Raw genomic sequence first — 23,354 nt, forward strand, 5'->3', positions numbered from 1 at the left:
CGCGCTAAAAAACGACCATTTTTATATCCGCGGGCTGACGTAAACAGACACGCGCCATCATTTTTGGGCGTCTGATATAGATTGCCCTGTTGGAGATGCCCTGACTTTACATGAGCGTGTCCAATGTCATCTGGGACCACGGTGCAGTGAGAAAGTGTGCGTCTTTCGTTCTGGCTGGGTTTGGCCGGGCGGCGCCGGCGTCTGGCTACGTGGCGCGATATTACTGGTCCGGGCGGCGCGTCCTTTCCACGTGAAAACGTCTGGGTCGGCTCGGCTCCGTCCTACTTGCCGACTGCTACCTCTCGGCTCTGTCCCGTCAATGAGACAAACTGTGTGCGCGCGCTTTTTCTGTTGTGACAATGACACGCGGGCCCCAGCTTTGGTGGGGTACCCGTGTCAGCCACGCTGCGTGGACGTGTGGCCAAGTAGGAGAGAAGGCCAAGAAGGGTTCAAAAGCTTTTCATTTCAAGAGCGGAGACTGGAGAAAGCGGAGTGCTTTAGCCTTCTCTTCCTCCAAGACTCACTTCTTCTGCAGAGACCTCGGGAGCTGGATCACTCGAGCTCGATTTCAGGTGAGCACGCAAGCTGTGGTTTCTTCGAATCCAAGCTCCCTTCCTAGTCTTTCTTCTTCTCCGTTGATTTGCTCTCTCTTTCCTCGAAATAGGTTTTCGCCCCGCTATATTAATATAGCAACGAACCGATACAGCAAGCACGTTGGGGCTGCAGCACAATCAAACCCAAAAGAAAATACAAGAGAAAACAAAGCCGACATTGGCAGCTTGACAAGAACAAGAATGACTCGCAACCGCGGCACCCTCCGGAGAATGCCACCACACTCCTAGCACGCCGAAGCGCCGCGTATCAAGCAACACCTTCAACAAGGAAAGTGACGATGACGCCACTGCTTCCCGGCCTGGTCCTAGGGTTTTCCCCGATACGCGGAAGGGATTGGGGAGGAGGGACTACCGACGCCCTTCAGGAAGGCAAGGCGACACCCGTAGGCGTCACCGCGTCAGTGTCGGGCCTGCCGACAAGATTTCTCCCGTCCCCCAACCCACAAACCCGGACGATTCGACATGCTCCACCCGACTTGCCGCCCACCAGCACACGCCACCGTGACCTTGAAGCCAACCTTGTTGTCTCGCTGTGGTCGCCGGAGAAGGGCCTAGACGTAGAGATGAGAGACAGCCGGGTCGGGGGTAGCAGCACCTCAGCCGAGCGGGAGGGAACTACCTCCACCGCCTTCGCGGTAGCCGACCGGACATGGCAGCGAGGTCAAACCCGCCCGGCTGGGCCCAAACAGGCCCGCAAAGACCTCGCTACCACACTGCAGCAGGCCGGCCGGAGTACCGCCGCCACCCAGCCACCGCCGTCGCATCTCCTCCACCTCCAGGGAGCATCACCGGGGCGCCATGCGCAGCCCGCCCGCCCAGCCCCTCTGGGCCCCGAACTGGGCCCAGATCTGGGTCGAGCAGGCCCTGCCATGGCCGCCGCCCGCGCAGCTCCGCCACCAACGGACGCGCCGTCTCTCCTCCATCCACCCGACGCACAGGTACCACCCCGCCGCGCCGGACCGGAGCCGCCGAAGTGCACCGCCGCCCGCCGGGATCCCCATGCCCCAAGCGCCGCGACGGGTAGAGACGACCCCGCCGCCGCCGGCACCGCCTGAGCAAGGCCCGGCGGCTCCCGCCGACGGCGGCGGCAAGGGAGCGAGCGAGGGAGGGAGGAGCGCCAGCCAGGGAAGGGGCGCGGCCCGGCCGCCGCGGGGGGGCGGCGCGGGTCGCGAGAGAGGGGCGATTTGCTCTCTCTTTCACGGTCCACAAGATAGGAGAGCCATAGCTCGTGTGTCAGTGTGTGAGGAGTGAAGGAGCCTAGGCTACGACGGCAGGAGAAGACTCGGTTTGGGGCAACTCATTTCATTGATAGGAATCGTTGCTATATATAGCCTACAAACAGCACATGTCTTGCACAACAAGAATAGCAAGATCAGGCCGTGATTCAGTTAGAGATATAGACAATATCTAAACAATAACTAGGCTATCTTATAGTATCTATTAACACCCCGCCGCAGTCGATACGTGGGCGCTTGGCAAAACGCATAGACTGGACCGGAATGACTGAAAAGACGCCGTAGGTAGTCCTTTGGTCATGATATCAGCCAACTGCTGAGTAGTGGGCACATGGACGACCCGAAGTTCGCCGAGAGCCACCTTCTCGCGCACGAAGTGAATGTCTAACTCAATGTGCTTCGTTCGTCGATGATGAACTGGATTGGCAGACATGTACACTGCTGAGATATTATCACAGAAGACCACAGTGGCTTTGGAGGGAGGAGAACCGAGCTCGTCGAGGAGTTGCCGTAGCCATACACAGTCAGCAACAGCATTGGCAACCGCACGATACTCAGCCTCGGCGCTCGAGCGCGAGACGTTGGGTTGGCGCTTGGAAGACCAACTCACAAGAGCACCGCCGAGGTAGACGCAGTATCCGGAGGTAGAACGCCGGGTGTCTGGGCAGCCTGCCCAGTCCGCATCCGAGTAGGCAACGATATCGAGCGGAGAGGAGCTATGGAGCAAGAGCCCAGAGCTGGTGGTGCCACGGACGTATTGGAGGATACGTTTGATGATGGCTAGATGACCGTCACGCGGATCGTGCATGTGTAAGGCCCGAGGGGCCGGCGTAGCTGCAGGGCGCGAGTCGATGCAGCGGGCGGGAGGCCACCAGCAACGTACACGCCTTGGAAAGCGCGTCGGAGGCCGGTAGCATGGACCAAAGGCGGCGGCGCAGCGGCCCGAAGGGCAACGCAGCGGCAGCCCGCAGCTCGATCGGTAGTAGGCGCGTGCTCGGGGACGTGCTTGGCGAAGACGTGCGCGGGGTCGGTTGATCAGAACGACGGTGGCGTTGTACGCGCCATGGCGTGGACTACGCACCGCAGATCGGAGTCGTTGGCAACGTTGTCGTTCATGTCCCGTGCGATGACAGCGAAGATGGACCGGCGATGGAGACCGCGCGGGCGAGTTAGCCTGCTGCGTCGCACGTAGGCGTCCCGTGTGCGACGTGTGCGGCCGTGCCGATCGGTTGATGAAGATGGCCGGTGTAGATCGACACCTTTGTCGGAGTAGAGGCGCGCGGTGACGGCGGCGGTGGGCGACTCAATCCGATCTATGATCGGTAAACCAAAAAGAGAAAACGTCGGTCGAGGACCGGCGACGCAAAAAGAAAACCAATCTACAGATTGGAAAAAAAAGACTCGAGGGCAGCGGATCAACGGATCGGCGGACGAACCCTCATATGGGTTGCATGGCCCCCGGAGTAGATCATGGAGATCGACCTCCCCGGGGGCGGCGCGGCGCGGAAGCTTGGGCGGCGGCTAGGTTAGGATCGGCGCCGCTCTGATACCATGCAGAAGGATAGAGGGGATATGCGGAATATGTTGGATGTATTATTGAGCCTCATGGGCGAGTATATATAGGCGTACATGGATCATTTTGGAGTGCAAGACAAGACACGAGAGTCATATCTCTATCCTAGACTATCCGTTTATATGTACACGGAATATATCTCCTTCTCGTAATCCAACGTGACGAGGACGTGGTCACGGATGCGGAGAGCCTGCAGCTGAGAGGTGGGGAGAGTTTGAGTTGCAACGGGGATACCAAACTGTTCGAAGGCATCATCGTCGGAGTCCGAGGAGGAGGAGCCGGAGTTGTAGCCGATCGAGCTCATGGCGGCGAGGGAGAGGGGGGCGGCGGCGGAAGCTGTGGATGAGATTGGATCTAGGTATCTGATACCATGAAGGAGCCTAGGCTACGACGGCAGGAGAAGACTCGGTTTGGGGCAACTCATTTCATTGATAGGAATCGTTGCTATATATAGCCTACAAACAGCACATGTCTTGCACAACAAGAATAGCAAGATCAGGCCGTGATTCAGTTAGAGATATAGACAATATCTAAACAATAACTAGGCTATCTTATAGTATCTGTTAACAAGGAGCTGAACCTTCGATCATCTCTTTGCTCCTTTTATGTGTGTGTGTTGATCAGCTCTAATTTTAGATCCTTTTAGCAATTCTTGGTTTCTTCCTTCTGGGGACTGAAGTTCTTACGATCTCCCTTCGGAATTCAGAAAAGGCCTTCTTGGTTCCTTCTTTTATGGTTCTTATTATTATGTGGTGTTGCGTTGGTCAGCAGCTCTTAGAATTAGCCTCCAGATTTTATGAAACCAAACATGGACAGGCTTATGTGCATCCTGTTTCTAATTCAGTGTCATATATATTTAGCAGCGGCGATACACTTTATTTCCTGTCTAATAAAGATTCAGACTCTCGTTTATCTGTTGGAGCAAAATAAATGAAAGAAAGAAAATATCAAGTACTAATTAATTTTTTCCTTCAAAGGACCGAAGAAGATGTCAAGTACAGTACTAATTAAGAATGAATCACTTGCCTTACGTTATGCCTTTCCTTCCTTTTATGTATCTGTTACAACTTTCTGAACCTGCCTTGAACAAAGTACTACTATTTGCGCTGCCATATGAGACATAAGAGATTTGTCATTGTGTTTTGTGCTTTCTTCTGTCTGATTTTGCCTTCTGGAGTAAAAGCAGGGGACACACGGTTGATGGCGCCTCTGGAGTCCGGTTCTTCACAGCTCTTCTCCAACAGCAATGTCATCGACAACACATTTGATATCTATGAGTGCAATAGCATGGGAGGCACCCAAGTCGTGAAAGATCATAGCCGGTTTTCTCGGCGTTCGTGCACTAATAATGTCCCTGATCCACCTCCATTACCTGGAACTTCTTATGGCAAACAGAGAACTTCTAGGAATGCAAAGGCTTGTCGTATTCATGTCTCTGAAGAGGTCCAGGACTCCTGGAGCAAGTTATTCTCAGAAGGATATGAAGCCGATGTCTCTATCTTGACAGATGATGGAACCAAGATTTTATCACATTCATGCATTCTTGTAAGTGATTCTTTTCCTGTAATGGCCATTCCTAAAACATTGGGAGGTTTTGATCTTATGTAAGACCGTCTTGTACAGGGCATCAGATCTCCTGTTCTAAGAACCATGCTGGAACAAGCTACAGTACAACATGGTTTCAGGCATATCCTGATTTCTGGTGTACCATCAGAAGCGGTTCATGTCTTCATCAGATACCTCTATGCTACACGGTATGGCCAAATGCTATAATTTTAGGAAAATTACATTTCACTAACTCATTGTTGTTTGATAGTTGAAGCGTCGCATGTTAATGAAAATGCCCTGCAATATATTATACGTCTAGACTTGCAACGCCAAGCCAAACATTTTGTAACTGCTTATTTCTGAAGCAAGGAGAGAACGAAATGCTTATGCTTTTGTATAATTCTATCATGCTACACTGGGTATCATGCATTTATGGTCCATGTTCAGAGGTGTTTGTACACATAATAAGTTGTTTGGTCAGTCATTTCTCTATTCTTTGTGATAAGAACTAAAAACAATCTAGACTGCATTACTTGAGTGTTCATGTTAATTCGCGGTTTCCATCTTTGTGTACAAGAGATGTATTGAGAGAACATTATCATTTATGTTGTTTCTTTGGTGAAGTTTCAAGCAGTATGAGATGAAGAAATACGCTCTTCACTTGCTTGTACTCTCTCACGCTTTCTCGGTACCATCCCTGAAGATTGTCTGCACCGACCAAATTGAGAGATTTATTCTTGCTCCTGACAACGTGGTAGACATACTACAACTGGCTAGACTATGTGATGCACCAAGGGTCTCACTCATCTGTACCCGTATGATCATTGGAGACTTCAAGACCATCTCTCTGTCAGAAGGGTGGAAAGTAATGAGACAGGCCAACCCAAGCCTGGAGCAGGAGCTTCTCGAGTCACTTGTTGAAGTGGATACAGTGAGTTCTCTGCAACGGACCATCCTAATAGGGCTTCGTCATTAGTTACTCCACTTTGCATCATCTCAGTCATTCAAATTTCTTTGTCGACAACGTGTATGATCTTGCACACAAAACACATACCGAGATCGCATGTGCATTTACTTATTTATCATGGTAAAACATAAGGCCCTTGGCCCGGCTTTATATATAAAGCCAACATGGCAACCATAGAGTAGCGATACAACACACACCCAACAAAGACTGACGCCTCCAAAGAGCTGGTGCCACAATACAACTGATGCCTCTAAAGTGCTGGTGCCACAGTACAACCAAGCATAGTCTGGAACCAAGAACAACTCAAAGATAAAACAGGGAGGTAAAGCGCGAGGAGCAGGCGGTAGCGGCGGCGTGCGGACGTCGATGGCGTCAATGTCCTCCAGCCCGGGTCCTCGCGTGCAGCCTCCTAACCTCGTCCAGCGCCACGTCCAGCAGTGGTCTGTCCCTCGGTCTGACCAGAACCCTCCAGCTCTGCATGTAGATAGACATTTTGAAGATAGCATCAACCGGGTTGGAGATGAGAGAGCCCTCGATAGCTAGCTTGTTACGGATGTTCCACAACGTCCAGCATTGCGCTGCGAAAGTAAACCAAGCTATCCTACGGAGTCTACCCGACAAGCCGCTGGCTATGGCGATGAAGTCCGCAGCCCCTGCTGGGTTCCATGAGCAGGAGAGAAGGTCCCTGATCCCCGCCCACATAAACTTCGCGATATGGCTAGTGAAAAAGATATGGTCGCAAGTTTCCCATTCACCGCAAAGGGCACATCGCCCATTCGATGGCCCGTGTCGCTTTACTAATTGGTCCCCTGACGGAAGCCTCCCTCGGATGAGTTGCCAGAGGAAGACCCGGATTTTTGGCGGAACTCTAGTGCGCCAAATCTCCTTGAAGTACGTGACCGTCCCACCCCGGGACAGTCTGGAGTACATCGAGTGGGTGGAGTACTCCCCAGATTGCTCAAGCGCCCATCGAACCACATCATCGCCCTCCGAGGCCGGCGATAGGTCGAAGATCCTGCAGAGGTTGTCCCATTCCACCCTCTCTGCTAGGCCGAAGGAGCGCCGAAAGCGAATCCTCCAGCCCCCACCGGACCTAACCCCCTGGACAGTCGCAAAGTGGTTGTCACAGCAGGCGAACAACCTGGGAAAAGTAAAGCGAAGGGGCCCCGTGCCCGTCCACCAATCTAACCAGAAGTAGGTCCGCCGCCCACTGTTCACCTGATGTTTCGCACCCATTTTGAAGTACCATTTGATCTTCTGGATGGCGTTCCAGAATTGTGATCCTTTGGTGGGAACCAACGGAGAGAACAAATCGTGGTCCCCCAGGTACTTGGCCCTAAGAAGGTCGGCCCATAGGCCCTCCTCATTCTGATAGATCTTCCAGATCCATTTTAGCATGAGGGCGATGTTCATGAACTTGGTGTTGAGGATTCCCAATCCTCCATCGCGTGGTTTGCACACCTGAAAGTGCATGGAGCCCCCATGTGTGGTTTTGGTAATTAATGACAATCCCTATGGACTAATGTTTGCATTGAGTTATATTTGTAGGTGTTGTCCATAGGCAATGCTTGAACCATATGTTGGCTTCAAGGTTGCAATAAGAAGAAATTGATGAAGGATATCAAGTGTCAAGTATGTCTTGAAGATGAAGATGAAGTGAGCCCTCAAGTTACTTCAAGACATCAACATAATGAAGTGCAAGTTCAAGATGAGCCATCTCGAAGAGATCCTTTGCTTGACTCTTGCCATCCATATGGGGATCATGGATATGTGAAGATGCATCGAAGAAGAAGCTCTCCCGTTGTGGAGTATGGGTGAAAGCTCTCCCATAGTGGAGTATGGGGGAGCATTTCGCATGTCTTCATCAAGCAAACACAATCAAGAAAGGCGTTCCATCTTGTTGCGGTCAAGACCGTCATCATCAAGCTCAAGTGGAATGTGCAAGGTTAAGGTTTGCTCTTGATAGGGTTTCTTTCTCATCGGTCTCATGGTGTAGTTGGAGACCGGTTTTTAGTTTAGTTGCCGTTCTATCAAGAGGGCTCTCGAGTGAGTAACTCGATCGTATCCTTCGGAGAGCTCAAACATTTGCATCCTTGCATCATCTTTCTTGGTTGTTATTTGGATCTTGTCCATGTGATGTTTTAGAGCTTGTGTGTATTCTCATGACAAGCTCTAGTTCATCAAGAATGGTTTTTGCATGGGCAACTTGTTGCATTTTCGAGGTTGGAGGTTTTACCGGTATGTCTTTCTTAGATAGGTAAAACCTTTCATCATTTGTTTCTATACTCCTTTGCTGGACTATGATGGTTCCCTGCATGATCTTGTAGAGCTTATTACTAGCTTCGAAACGAGTTCAAGATCATCAAAATCGGAGTCCGGATACTCAAGTTATGCTTTTTATAAGTTTGCTCAAAGAGAGGAGTTTGGGCTGGCCGGTAGTACCGCCCGAGCACGGCCGGTAGTACCGCCCGAGGTACCGGAAGTGGCATGTGTGCCACAGATGGTTGCCAGGGGAGTTTGGAGCCCGGCGGTACCTCAGCCGGTACCACGGCCGGAGGCTCCGGCCTCCCCCTCCCAGCCCACAGCAGCCTCCAACGGGCAGATTTTTTGGGGGTCTCCTTTTAATCCCCCCCTTCTCTCTCACCTTGGTACTTCTTCTTCCTCCTCTCTCTCAAGCCTCTCACCTCCACTGTTGTTGACATTTTGAAGCTTGAGATCTTTCTCCCCTTCCCATGATTCTTGCATCTATTTGAGAGAAAGATTGAGGGGATCTAGATCCACACTTTGACCAAACCAAATCATCTCTTTGTGAGTGAATCTTTGGGATCTAGATCTTGGAGAATTTTGTGTTCTCCTCTTTATTCTTCCTCTCTTATTCCCCCAATAGCTTTTGTAGCTTTGTTGGAATTTGAGAGAGAAAGACTTGAGCATCTTTGTGGTGTTCTTGCCATTGCATTTGGCGCATCGGTTTGAGTTCTCCACGGTGATTCGTGGTGGTGAAAGCAAGAAGGTTGTTACTCTTGGGTTCTTGGAACCCTAGATGGATTCTAGGCCTTTGTGGCAGTTTGTTGGGAGCCTCCAATTAAGTTGTGGATGTGTGCCCCAATCTTTGTGTAAGACCCGGTTTCCGCCTCGAAGGAAATCCCTTAGTGGAATCGTGACCTAGGCCTTTGTGGCGAGGGTCACCGGAGATTTAGGTGAGACGCCTTCGTGGCGTTCGGTGTGTGGTGTGAGTACCACATCTTGGGGTGAGGCCTTTGTGGCGTTGGTGTGCATCGAGCAACCACACCTCAAGGTGAGCCTCTTGTGGCGTTCGGGAGCACTAAGCAACCACACCTCTCCACCGGAGATTAGCACTCGCAAGAGTGTGAACTCCGGGATAAATCATCGTCTCCCGCGTGCCTCGGTTATCTCTATACCCGAGCTCTTTACTTATGCACTTTACCTTGTGATAGCCATCGTGCTTGAAGTTATATATATCTTGCTATCACATACTTGCTTGTATTGCTTAGCATAAGTTGTTGGTGCACATAGGTGAACTCTTGCTTAGAATAAGTTGTTGGTGCACATAGGTGAACCATAGTATATAGGCTTTGGGCTTGACAAAGTAAACGCTAGTTTTATTCCGCATTTGTTAAGCCCATCTCGTAAAAGTTTTAAATCACCTATTCACCCCCCTCTAGGCGACATCCGTGTCCTTTCAATTGGTATCAGAGCAAGGTCTCTCATTCTTAGGCTTCACCGCCTTGAGAGTAAAGATGTCGGTTAGGGGATTAGTGCACAATAACTTGTTTATATTTGATGGCACAAATTATGCTCTATGGAAAATTTATGTGCTTAAAATTTTACGGGGTATGTCCCCGGACATGGAGCGATTTCTTGACATGGGTTTTTCTTCTCCTAAGGATCCTCAAAATTTATCTCTTGAGGAGGAGAAAAACTCTTGCCTCGATGCTCTTGCTTCTCATGTGTTTTCCATTGTTGTGAGCAATGTAGTTACTTCTTCAATCATGCCCTTTGGGAGCGCTCATGAATTATGGACAAAGCTTAAAGACAAATATGATCTGTCCAATATTATTGAGGATGATTGTATTGCTTCCACTTCCGGCCGTGATGAGTTCTCATCTTCATCCACTTCACCAATGTGTGGCAAGACACAAAGTAATGATATGGTGAGTGGTGATGGAAATTGCAATGTTGGTATTGAGCTTACTATTGATGATCTTTCATCTATATCTCATTGCAATGGTTCATCTTTGGACTTAAACACATCTAGCACTAGAAATGATTTACATGCTTGTGTTGATAGTCCTTGCATATCATGTGTAAGTTGCGTGAATAAATCTAATGATGATATGCTTGATTTATCTTGTGGCCATGATAAAAATGCTTCTATTTCCTCTAGTTGTTGTGTGGCTAACAATGTAGAGAAAACCAAAGATTCTATTGGTCAAGACAAGATCTTGAAAGGAGCCTCAAGTAACTCCTCATCTTTATCTCACGGTTCTCAGATATGCCTTATGGCCAAGGGTTCCACGGTACCTCCTACCATGGAACCTAATATTTCTCGTGGGGATAAGGATGAGGAGGAATATGAAGAAGATGATTGGGTGGTCTCTCTACGCGATAAGGGTAAGAGTGTATTCAAGGTTCTTTGCAAAGATAAAATTGCTAGCTCTCACTTCTTTGAAATCTTGACTACCGCTATTGAGAGCCAAAAACTTATTTGGATGCATGAGAACACCATTGATAAAATGGGTGCTCTTGAACGAGAGTATGCCAATGATGTGGCATCTCTAAAGGATGAACTTGAAGAAGAACAAACCACCAAGGAAGCTCTTGAGGAAACCTTTGCTCTAGAATTGTCTAGAGAAAAGGAAAACCATGATAGAGCTCTTGAGGTGGCAAATGAACTAAAGCTAAAAAATGATAAGCTTGTGTTTGTTAATGCTAATCTCCTTGAGGATTTTGAGCAACTCAAAAAGGGCTCAAGGGTTATTGAGAGTGCGCTCATCAAACTCACCGAGTCGCATGAGCAACTTAAAGCTTCTTATCTAAAAGAGCATGACAACTTGCCTTCTCCCATTTCTATTAATAATGATGCTTGTGCTACTAACTCTACTTCTTGTGAAGCATCTATCTTGAAGGAGAATGTTGAGCTAAGGGCTCAACTTAAATTGCTAACTAGCAATTATGGGAAATTGGAAGAAAATCATGGAAAACTTTCTAGCTCCTATGAGGATCTTCTAGCTTCTCATGATAGGCTAAAGTTAGCTCATGAGGCTATCATATCAAAGGCAACACCTTGTGAGCCTCATGTGGATACTAGCACTACTACTCAAAATGCTATATTGTCATGTGTTAGTGCAAGTAATTCATCCACTCATAGTATTGCTAAATCTTGTGATAAATTATCTTCCTTTCCTTGTTGCTCTAACAATGAAGGTTCTACTTCCTCTAGTACTTGTGTTGTTACTAACCATGTAGAGGAAATCAAAGAGCTCAAGGCCCAAGTCACTTCCTTGAAGAACGACTTGGTAAAGAGTCATGAAGGGAAATGCAAACTTGATAAGATGTTGAGTGTGCAACAATCCCCCAATGACAAGAGTGGACTTGGATTCAACTCCAACAACAAGAACAAGTCAAAGAACAACAAGATTAAGAAGGGCCAATTACAAGTCAAAGACCCGGCCAAGATTGTTTGCTTCAAGTGCAAAATTGAAGGGCATCATGTTAGATCTTGCCCTTTGAAGAAGAAGCGAAAAGGGAAGTGTCCTCAAGCTCAAACTCATATTCAACCTCAAGTTGAAGAAATGCCACTTCCCAAGAAGAATCAAGCCAATGCTCCCATTGTGGAGAAATCTAGTGAGAAGAAGGAGAATAAAAGAACTTGCTACATATGCCGTGAGAAGGGCCACATCTCCTCCTTTTGCACTATTGGTACCTCATCCAACTCTATCACCGTTGATGATGTTTATTCTCTTCGTAAGGATGAGGGTGGCAATGTGTTTGCCAAATTTGTTGGTGCTCAAAGTGGTGTCAAGAAAAGAACCATTTGGGTTGCCAAGCCTATTGTGACTAACCTCTTAGGACCCAACTTTGTTGGGGACCAACAATCCAAAACTTGATCAATAGGTTCTTGTTGGAGGGCATTGGAGAGTTGGCTACATCATGAAGAATTAAGGGATCTTCATCATTTATATTATATCAAGCCAAGTCTTTTGATTATCTTGCTACTATCATATATCTAATGTTCCTCCTTGCGGTAACATGTTCTCAACTCATTTATATCGAAAGTTACTCGCCCCTTTGCATGTGTTAGTTTTGTTCCTAACATGTGTTTGTATATGTTGTGCTTCCTAATTGTTTTGCTTGAGAAATCAAGTCTATGCATGTTGGGTTGCACACCATGTATTTGTGTTTGTGTTGGAGTCTCTTTGCATCTTGTTGTATCTTATATGGCTCTTATGAGCGATTAATGGACAATCTCATTTTGGGGGAGTGATATTCCTTTGGGAATTTCATGATCCTAAACAATGTGTGTACATGAGGAATATCACATAGAATTGATATTACGAGATTATCTAGTCACTATGTGGTATGTCATCTTCATGAGAAATTCAAATTCTAATGTCCATTAATATCTCTACTTGGATCTTATTTGCCTCTTGTGAAAATAATTTCCTTATCACATTATGGGGGAGTGCAGTTTAGGAAAAGAACGGGCTGCAGATTGCAAGCCTCGTCCAGCTCTTATACAAATATATATACGGTTACAATGAGAGTTAGGATTGCATCCCAAGTTAGCTAGTTGACTTGGCGTGGAGGCCAAGATGATACGGTAGCTGTTACAGAATCTACATTGCCGGATATACGAGATCCTGCTGATACGTCTGGTGCGATATACTCCAACATGCCCCTGCAGGCTGAACCGGGGAGAGCAGCGACGTGAAGACTGTTCCGGAATTCTTGAAATAATGTGGTTGGCAATCCTTTGGTGAAAATGTCCGCAAACTGAGAAGACGAAGGAACGTGAAGTACACGAACTGCACCAAGGGCGACCTTCTCGCGGACGAAGTGAATGTCCAACTCAATATGCTTCGTCCGACGGTGTTGAACCGGATTGGCAGAAAGATAGACTGCACTAACATTGTCGCAATAAACGATTGTAGCACTGTCAAAGGGTCGATGGAGTTCCTGAAGTAATTGACGAACCCAACAAGATTCAGCCACCGCCGTCGCAACAGCTCGATACTCTGCCTCTGCACTGGAACGTGACACTGTCGTCTGGCGACGTGAGGACCATGAGATCAGATCATCACCAAGGAACATGCAAAATCCCGACGTTGAACGTCTGGTGTCCGGGCATCCGGCCCAATCGGCATCCGAGTAGGCTGTGAGGGAATGAGAAGAGGAAGAATGTATGAGGAGACCATGATCAAGGGTGCCCTTAAGATAACGTAGGATGCGTTTGATAAGGTTAAAGTGGGGCTCTTTAGGATCGTGCATATGAAGACAGACTTGTTGTACAGCGTAAGCTATCTCGGGACGAGTCAACATGGCATACTGGAGAGCTCCAGCGAGACTCCGGTAGAGAGAGGGATCGGCCACCGAGGGACCAACTGAGGAAGATAATTTGGCTTTGGTGTCGATAGGAGTCTGAACAGGATGACAGTCACGCATGCCAGCTCGAGAGAGGATATCAAGGATATACTGTCGTTGGGAGAGATGGATACCAGAGGTGGTTCGAGTGACAGAAATTCTGAGAAAATGATGAAGAAGACCAAGATCTTTCATGGCAAATTCGGAGCTAAGAGATTTGATGATGGACCGAAGGAGGGTGGTGGCGGAAGCGGTGAGAATTATATCATCGACATAGAGAAGGAGATATGCTAATTCATGGTTGCGTTGAAGAATAAATAGGGAGGCGTCGGACTTGGACTCGATGAATCCGATGGTGCGAGCAAAGGTAGCAAATCGCTGAAACCATGCGCGAGGTGCCTGTTTAAGGCCGTAAAGAGATTTGAGAAGGCGACATACATGAGTGGGATGTTGAGGATCGACAAAGCCTGATGGTTGTTGACTGTAGACAACTTCGTCGAGGTTTCCATGAAGAAAGGCATTCTTAACATCTAACTGATGAATCGGCCAGGAATGTGATGTAGCAAGAGAAAGGACAATACGAATGGTGGCGGGTTTGACAACAGGGCTAAAGGTCTCATCGAAGTCGACTCCGGGTTGTTGAGAGAACCCGCGGACAACCCAGCGAGCTTTGTGGCGAGAGAGAGAACCATCGGGATTGAACTTATGGCGAAAGACCCACTTGCCGCTAACAATATTCGCACCGGGAGGTGGAGGAACAAGCTGCCATGTTTGGTTAGTGTGAGAGCGTCAAACTCTTCCTGCATGGCGTGTCGCCAAGAGGGGTCACGTAGAGCAGTAAGATAGTTGTGTGGGATGGGAGAGACAATGGCAGATAAATTAAGGCGATCTCTGGCTGGTGGTAATCGCCCTGTGACCGAGCGTGTACGATGTAGTGGAGGTGGTGTGTGTGCAGTCAAGCGAGGCTGAGGTATGGGGCTGGGAGAATCGGTTTCAGCTGGAGATGAAATTGGTTCAGGAGATGCAGGTGGAGGGACGTGAGAATATGAGCTAGGTTCGTCGTGTTGGTTGCATGGGGAACTGTGGCCGGAGAATCCATGCATAGTGGGTGCATGCATAGCAGGTTGCGGAGCTGGTACATGTTGAGCATGATTTTCTCTAATGGCTGGCGCTGCAGCATGAGCTGGCTGAGAAGGCGTATATAGAGGAGCTGGTGGTGAATCGAATAGAACTGGAGGTTTAGGTGGTGGAGACTGCGGAGGATTTGCATAGGGGAAAGTAGTTTCATCAAACACAACGTGCCGAGAAATGATAATGCGTCTAGTTGTAAGATCAAGACAACGAAACCCGCGGTGGCGTGTAGGATAGCCAAGGAAGACACATCTAGTGGAACGTGCGCTAAGCTTGTTAGGAGAAGTGGAGGAAGTGTTAGGGTAACAAAGGCAACCAAAAACGCGGAGATCATGGTATGGCGGAGGGATGCCAAACAGGGCGGTATAGGGTGTAGAGAAGTTGCGCGCGGATGTTGGGCGGATGTTTATGAGGTAGGTGGCGGTGTGGAGAGCCTCGGCCCAAAGAGATGGTGGCATAGAAGCTTGGAAGAGAAGGGTTCGAATGACATCGTTAGTGGTCCGAATGGCTCTCTCGGCAGTGCCGTTTTGTTGGGAGGTATATGGACACGAGAAGCGGAGCAAGATGCCATGTGTTGAACAAAATGTGTTCATGTTGGTATTGTCGAATTCTCGACCATTGTCACATTGGAGGGCGGAAATAGAGAGCTGAAATTGTGTATGAGCGTAAGCATGAAAGGCGGTAAAGGTGGCATAAACATCAGACTTTTTGCGAAGAGGAAAGCTCCAAAAATAATGTGTATAATCATCAACAATGATAAGATAATAGCAGAAACCAGAGGTGCTAGGAACTGGTGATGTCCATAAATCACAATGTATTAATTCAAACGGGCGGGATGTAGAAGTTTGGGAAGCATAAAATGGTAGCCTAACATGTTTTCCTAATTGACACGCGTGGCAGAGGGAAGGCCCTCCCTTATTGTAAGAAATATGCTTGGAGCTATGGAGACGTGACATGGTGTGGTTGCCGGGGTGTCCAAGGCGGCGATGCCAAAGCGAGATGGAGGCGATGATGGTGTGAGCTTCGGCGAGGGATGGTTGGTGAAGAGGGTAGAGTGGTCCGGAGCTATTGCATCGAAGAATCACGATCCCGGAGGGAAGAGCCTTCACAGAAAAACCGAAAGGGTCAAATTCAATGGAACAATAGTTGTCAGTAGTAAATTGTCGAACAGACACGAGGTTTTTAATAATATTGGGAACGACGAGAATATTGCGAAGATATAGAGGTCGAGAGAGAGATGCAATTGTTTGAGAGCCAATATGAGTGATTGGAAGAGATGCGCCATTGCCGACGGTGACTGTATGAGAAGATGAGGGCTTAAGGGATGAAAGATTACCCGGATCGGATGCCATATGGGAGGAAGCACCGGAATCCATGTACCATTCGTTGTTGGGAAGGTGCATGCTATTCAACGCGGTGACGAGTGCCGGATCAAGCTGGTGCTGCACGTTCTGCTGCGGGGCGTTGAAGGGGAGCTGGGTCTGTTGGACGTTGAACAGAGATGGTGCCTGCTGCTGCATGTTGGTGTAGCCAGAAGCTGGAGCGTATGCTGCATACGCCTGTGGTGCAGTGGCCGGACGTGGACCAAGGAGGCCCGGCGCTGGAGCACGCCAAGCACGCTGCTGCCACGGCTGAGACTGGGACGGCGCCGTGTGATGAGCATGACCTGCACGAGTGGGCAGCCCAGTCCACGGATTGAACATCCATGGATCACCGCGTCCACGGCCGCGCCCGCCGCGTCCACGGCCACGACCCCCGCTGCCGCCGCCGCGGTAGCTGTGCTGCTGCATGTCGTTGGAGGAGACCGAGTTGCCGCGTCCGACGCCACCGGATGGCAGTGCATGTTGCCCCCCGGCACTTGGGATGATGCTGTTGCCACTAGCCCAAAGTGCTGTAGCAGCGGCGTTCTTGACGTCCGTCTTCTTTTGGGCCTCCTCAAGAACAAGTGCCGATCTAGTCTGCAAGAAGGATGGGAAGGGCACTTGATATGGAAGAAAGGAGCGCAGGTGTGCATACTGCTCGTTGAGGCCGCGTAGCAGGGTGAGGACGAGGGTGTCGTCGGAGACCGTCTGCCCGACATCGGCGAGGGCGTCGGAAAGATTCTTCAGCTTGGCGCAGTACTCGGAGATGGTCATGTCGCCCTGCGGAGTGTTGCGGAACTCGGCGTCGAGGGCGATGGCGCGGCTTTTCTTGTTGTCGCGGAAGAGGTTGTCGATGGCGTCCCAGATTTGGCGCGCCGTGGAGCCGGGCGCCATGATGATACCGAAGAGCTCGAGGGAGATGGACCCGTAAATCCATGATAGCACGGTGTAGTCGTCGCGCGCCCACTCTGAGGTAGGCGAAGTGTCGGAGGGGCTTGCATCCTTGTCGCTGATGACGTGAGAGGTGAGGCCGTAGCGGCCAAGCGCGACGAGAAACAGCTCGCGCCACTTGGCATAGTTGGAGTCCTGAAGGTCTAAGGTAATGGGAACATGGGTTTTTATGGAGGCTACATGGGTGGAGGCAGGGATGGGATTGATTTCAGAAATCTGTTTGCCCTTGGCGTCAGCTTGCCGGGCGAGCTCGACCTCGCGAGCCTTCAGGTCATCTTCGCGCTGCTGGAGATCAGCCTCGCGCTGCTTGAGTTCATCGGGAGACATGGTGGCTGGAGGGGAGGCTGGAGATGAAAACTAATCTAGGGTTTAGGAGAGGGAAGGACCGACTTGCTCTGATACCATGCAGTTTAGGAAAAGAACGGGCTGCAGATTGCAAGCCTCGTCCAGCTCTTATACAAATATATATACGGTTACAATGAGAGTTAGGATTGCATCCCAAGTTAGCTAGTTGACTTGGCGTGGAGGCCAAGATGATACGGTAGCTGTTACAGAATCTACATTGCCGGATATACGAGATCCTGTTGATACGTCTGGTGCGATATACTCCAACAGGGAGTAATAAGCTTTGTGCATATTACAAGCCTAGAAAATGTGAACATTTGAGGTTGTGTCACATAGAATTGATACCGTAAATTATCTCTCCTCTATGTGGCATGTTTGCTCAAACAAGCTCCAATTTGCTTAAATAGCTTCATTGCTAATATCTTTGTGGATCTTATTTGTGAGAGTTTTTCTTGGCATGGTTTTTCACAACGTGTCCCTCAATACATTTTTGGAAAACCATGTGCTTCAAGTCATACTATTAATTGATTTGCATGTTGGTATGAATACTATTAATTGCTTTACATGTTGGTATGAATACTATTAATTGCCTTGCATGTTGGTATGACTAAATGAAGCTATCAAGAAACTTTCTTTGCATGATGGTTAACTCTTATCTTTTACCATATGCTTTGTTCGTTGTAAATATGATCTTATGTATACTTACAAACTACCACCGGGAAATATTTCCTAATACCTCTTGTCCTAGGACAATTGGTAATCAATTATGAGGTAGATATTTATTGATCTTATCTACATTGGCTCTTGTGTTTAAAATTTTCTTATTTATTGCCATGAATTTGTTGTGCTTTGACTCCCATGTGTCTTCCTTGCATCTCATGGATCTAATTTGTCTATTCAATCTTTCTTAGCATTTTTAGTAGATATAGGTAGCGTGATGATCCTAGTTTTGTAAATTTTGTATCTGTATTCTAAATCCTAGATAATGCACTAATCTTGGGGGAGCTCTCCTATATTTGTTATAATGCTTAAACTTCTCTTGATCATTATCAAAAATTTGGTTTTGGGAGACATCAATTTTCTTTTTGGTACTTTGTGCCATCATAAAATGTGTCGAGGGTTTGGTTTATTTGTTGGAACCTTGCTCTCTTGGGAGTTGGTTATCTCATTCCTTTGTGCTTAGGCTTAATTAGCTTCTTATAATGAGGTAAGTCTTTGGAGTCAATCGTGTGTTGATTTGATTCTTTGATATAATTTGGGCAATCATTGTCTCTTGATTTATTTGGTGTTTTGTCCAAATTGTATCTTCCTTTGGTCCTTGAAAGTATTGTGCATGCATATTTAATATATGTATATCTTATGGCATGTGTCACTTTCTTTGATCCAATATATAGGGTAAACTCAATCAAATCCTAATTTGGCTAAGATGTGCATGAAATTCAATTTCATATCTATATGCACATAGAACTGTGGAGTTTGTCCTATATGTTGTAGTGTGTCTAACTACTTCGGACCCAATTAGTTTGGGGACCTTTTTGTACTTACCTTTGTGTTAGGTACAGTGGATATGCATTGAATGCTTGTCTCACTCTTGGAAAGAAATGGTGACTCAATGGTAACTTGAGGCAAGCTAGGATGGTCAACGAACACATATCTACTACATCCACATCAATGCTATCTTGGTAACAAGTATCTTCTCATGCATACTTTTCTTGTATCCAACCTTATGGTTGCATCTTGGCATGAATCTCTTGATTTGCAAATGTTGTGCTTCTTGCAAAAGTCTTAATGAAACCTCTTTATTGTGAATGTGAGTAATTTGAGATGAGTGCATTTGTTGGGAAGTATTTTAAATCATGCTCGTGATTCATCCATCCCAACTATGCCTATCTAGCAATTTTATTGCATATCAATTCCTCAAGGCTCTCACATGTGCAATATAGATGAAAGTGCAAATTTAGTTACTTCTTTTGGTATCCTCGTTTGTGATACTTGTTGCCTTTCTCAAATGCATCCCAACTATCTTCTATCCCTTGTTGATATTTGTAATGTATTTTAGTTGTTTGTGGTTGAAGTTCATGAATGTACAATAAGATAAAATTGAGCCTTTGGTCATGCTATTAAGCAAAAATTCTTATTGGTATATTGCATGACTTCGTCCTAGATATCATACTATTTTTCTTGCGTATCTATTCTGTGTGTGCATGTCTCTTTGTGGATAAATATCTTTGTGATATTTCCCACTTAGAGAAACTTATACACATAAGAGAGGATACATCTCCTTTTGATATCTTATTTATTTATTGCGTGTTGATTGGTCATGCTAAGCAATATAATTCATTGAAGACTATGATGATGCTTTTTGCTCATCCTTGTAATAGTCTTATAATATGCTTTATCATGCCTTTCACATATCCTCTTGGTTGAGCCTTTTTATTATGGTGCCTCTTACTTGTTGCTCAACTATTTGTTTGTTGCAAGTGTTAAGCTTTTTTTCTATCTATGATCTATTGCAAATGTTTGTGTTTTAAATGGTAATGAGGGAGTGAGGATTCCATGTTATGCATATTGTATTTAAATACAACACTTTAATTTATGCATGTACCTTGGGGAGCTTCCTCATTTGATTTAGAGCACTATCTTTTGGTGATCATTAGAGTTTGATTCACTTGGTATCTTTTGTTTTTGAATGATATTATGGGAGTGATGATTCCATGTTTGTGCACTTTATACTCCAATGCAAATTGTCTAGTTTTGTGCACAAGCCTTGGGGAGCTTCCTCATATTATTTAGAGCAATCTTCTTGATCTTATCATAATATCTATCTTTCTTTTGGTATCTTCCTTGTGGTTCATTTGGTTGCTTGCTTCATTTGTTGAAGCTTCTTGACTTTGTTATCTTTTTGCAATCTTTGATCCTATCTATAGTGTGATTCCTTCCGAATATTCGTCATTGGATATGTGCATTTGATTCCACTCAAATTATGAGAAATGCACACGCTATGGAGGAACTCTCACTATATTGGCCTTCTAAATTTTTCACCCATTTCGGCAATTGGTGCCAATGGGGGAGAAGTTTGGAGGGTTTAAGGAAATTTGGTTATGTCTTTGCTTTGTGCTTAAGCATGTGCCTTTATTGCATTGCATAGTTGAATATTTAGAGGAAACTCCACTAGGCTTTGAATGCCAATATATGCAATGAAAGTCAAGATCATTCACACATGCATATATTATGGGGGAGTTTGCTCTATATATTCAACTTGTTTGTTACTTAAATTCCTTATATAAACCTTCTCAAAGAGATTGTCATCAATTACCAAAATGGGGGAGATTGAAAGTGCATGGAGCCCCCATGTGTGGTTTTGGTAATTAATGACAATCCCTATGGACTAATGTTTGCATTGAGTTATATTTGTAGGTGTTGTCCATAGGCAATGCTTGAACCATATGTTGGCTTCAAGGTTGCAATAAGAAGAAATTGATGAAGGATATCAAGTGTCAAGTATCTCTTGAAGATGAAGATGAAGTGAGCCCTCAAGTTACTTTAAGACATCAACATAATGAAGTGCAAGTTCAAGATGAGCCATCTCGAAGAGATCCTTTGCTTGACTCTTGCCATCCATATGGTGATCATGGATATGTGAAGATGCGTCGAAGAAGAAGCTCTTCCGTTGTGGAGTATGGGTGAGAGCTCTCCCATAGTGGAGTATGGGGGAGCATTTCACATGTCTTCATCAAGCAAACACAATCAAGAAAGGCGTTCCATCTTGTTGCGGTCAAGACCGTCATCATCAAGCTCAAGTGGAATGTGCAAGGTTAAGGTTTTCTCTTGATAGGGTTTGTTTCTCATCGGTCTCATGGTGTAGTTGGAGACCGGTTTTTAGTTTAGTTGCCGTTCTATCAAGAGGGCTCTCGAGTGAGTAACTCGATCATATCCTTCGGAGAGCTCAAACATTTGCATCCTTGCATCATCTTTCTTGGTTGTTATTTGGATCTTGTCCATGTGATGTTTTAGAGCTTGTGTGTATTCTCATGACAAACTCTAGTTCATCAAGAATGGTTTTTGCATGGGCAACTTGTTGCATTTTCGAGGTTGGAGGTTTTACCGGTATGTCTTTCTTAGATAGGTAAAACCTTTCATCATTTGTTTCTATACTCCTTTGATGGACTATGATGGTTCCCTGCATGATCTTGTAGAGCTTATTACTAGCTTCGAAACGAGTCCAAGATCATCAAAATCGGAGTCCGGATACTCAAGTTATGCTTTTTCTAAGTTTGCCCAAAGAGAGGAGTTTGGGTTGGCCGGTAGTACCGCCCGAGCACGGCCGGTAGTACCGCCCGAGGTACCGCCCGAGGTATCGGAAGTGGCCTGTGTGCCACAGATGGTTGCCAGGGGAGTTTGGAGCCCGGCGGTACCTCAGCCGGTACCACGGCCGGAGGCTCCGGCCTCCTCCTCCGAGCCCACATCAGCCTCCAACGGGCAGATTTTTTGGGGGTCTCCTTTTAATCCCCCCTTCTCTCTCACCTTGGTACTTCTTCTTCCTCCTCTCTCTCAAGCCTCTCTCCTCCATTGTTGTTGACATTTTGAAGCTTGAGATCTTCCTCCCCTTCCCATGATTCTTGCATCTATTTGAGAGAAAGATTGAGGGGATCTAGATCAACACTTTGACCAAACCAAATCATCTCTTTGTGAGTGAATCTTTGGGATCTAGATCTTGGAGAATTTTGTGTTCTCCTCTTTTTTCTTCCTCTCTTATTCCCCCAATAGCTTTTGTAGCTTTGTTGGAATTTGAGAGAGAAAGACTTGAGCATCTTTGTGGTGTTCTTGCCATTGCATTTGGTGCATCGGTTTGAGTTCTCCACGGTGATTCGTGGTGGTGAAAGCAAGAAGGTTGTTACTCTTGGGTTCTTGTAACCCTAGACAGATTCTAGGCCTTTGTGGCGGTTTGTTGGGAGCCTCCAATTAAGTTGTGGATGTGTGCCCCAATCTTTGTGTAAGACCCGGTTTCCGCCTCGAAGGAAATCCCTTAGTGGAACCGTGACCTAGGCCTTTGTGGCGAGGGTCACCGGAGATTTAGGTGAGGCGCCTTCGTGGCGTTCGGTGTGTGGTGTGAGTACCGCATCTTGGGGTGAGGCCTTTGTGGCGTTGGTGTGCATCGAGCAACCACACCTCAAGGTGAGCCTCTTGTGGCGTTCGGGAGCACTAAGCAACCGCACCTCTCCACTGGAGATTAGCACTCGCAAGAGTGTGAACTCTGGGATAAATCATCGTCTCCCACGTGCCTCGGTTATCTCTATACCCGAGCTCTTTACTTATGCACTTTACCTTGTGATAGCCATCGTGCTTGAAGTTATATATATCTTGCTATCACATACTTGCTTGTATTGCTTAGCATAAGTTGTTGTTGCACATAGGTGAACTCTTGCTTAGAATAAGTTGTTGGTGCACATAGGTGAACCATAGTATATAGGCTTTGGGCTTGACAAAGTAAACGCTAGTTTTATTCCGCATTTGTTAAGCCCATCTCGTAAAAGTTTTAAATCGCCTATTCACCCCCCTCTAGGCGACATCCGTGTCCTTTCAACACCATAGCCCAGTCCACCATATGGTACTTCCGTTTGGGTCCCACCCCCTCCCAGAAGAAGCGGGACCGGTTTTTATCCATTGCCGCATGCGTCGTGTCATGTAGCAGATAGAGACCCATTGCAAACATCGGCAGGCTAGAGAGGCAGGAGTTGGTGAGCTCCAGTCTGCCAGTAGAAGCAAGGAACAGACCCTGCCAAGGCTCCACCCTATGGCCAACCTTCTCAGTAAGGAAGTGCCAGTCCGCCACAGAAAGGGGGCGGTCGCTGACCGGTAAGCCGAGGTAGTGTAACGGCAGAATCCCTAGCTTGCAGTTGAGGGCGTCAGCCACCCGCTGAGGTTCCAGGTCGGGGACCCCTGTCACGACCGCTTCGCTCTTAGCGAAGTTAATCTTAAGTCCTGACATGTTCTCGAAGCAGAGGAGCAGGAACTTAAGGTTGGCCA

At 47.1% G+C, this 23,354-nt stretch overlaps 1 protein-coding gene across 1 annotated transcript in view; it reads left to right on the top strand.

Moving 5' to 3' along the window:
* The first annotated feature begins 295 nt into the window (after positions 1 to 295).
* LOC139829920 (BTB/POZ and TAZ domain-containing protein 3-like) overlaps positions 296 to 23,354 on the top strand; it is a 40,540-nt gene continuing 17,481 nt past the window's right edge. The window contains exons 1-4 of the mRNA XM_051371509.2: positions 296 to 572; positions 4,609 to 4,967; positions 5,046 to 5,176; positions 5,595 to 5,901. Of these exons, the coding sequence (XP_051227469.2) occupies positions 320 to 572; positions 4,609 to 4,967; positions 5,046 to 5,176; positions 5,595 to 5,901 (1,050 nt within the window). The 5' untranslated portion in view covers positions 296 to 319. The remainder of the gene's footprint in view (positions 573 to 4,608; positions 4,968 to 5,045; positions 5,177 to 5,594; positions 5,902 to 23,354) is intronic.

This window comes from Lolium perenne, chromosome 3, assembly GCF_019359855.2.
Source record: "Lolium perenne isolate Kyuss_39 chromosome 3, Kyuss_2.0, whole genome shotgun sequence".
NCBI lineage: Eukaryota > Viridiplantae > Streptophyta > Magnoliopsida > Poales > Poaceae > Lolium > Lolium perenne.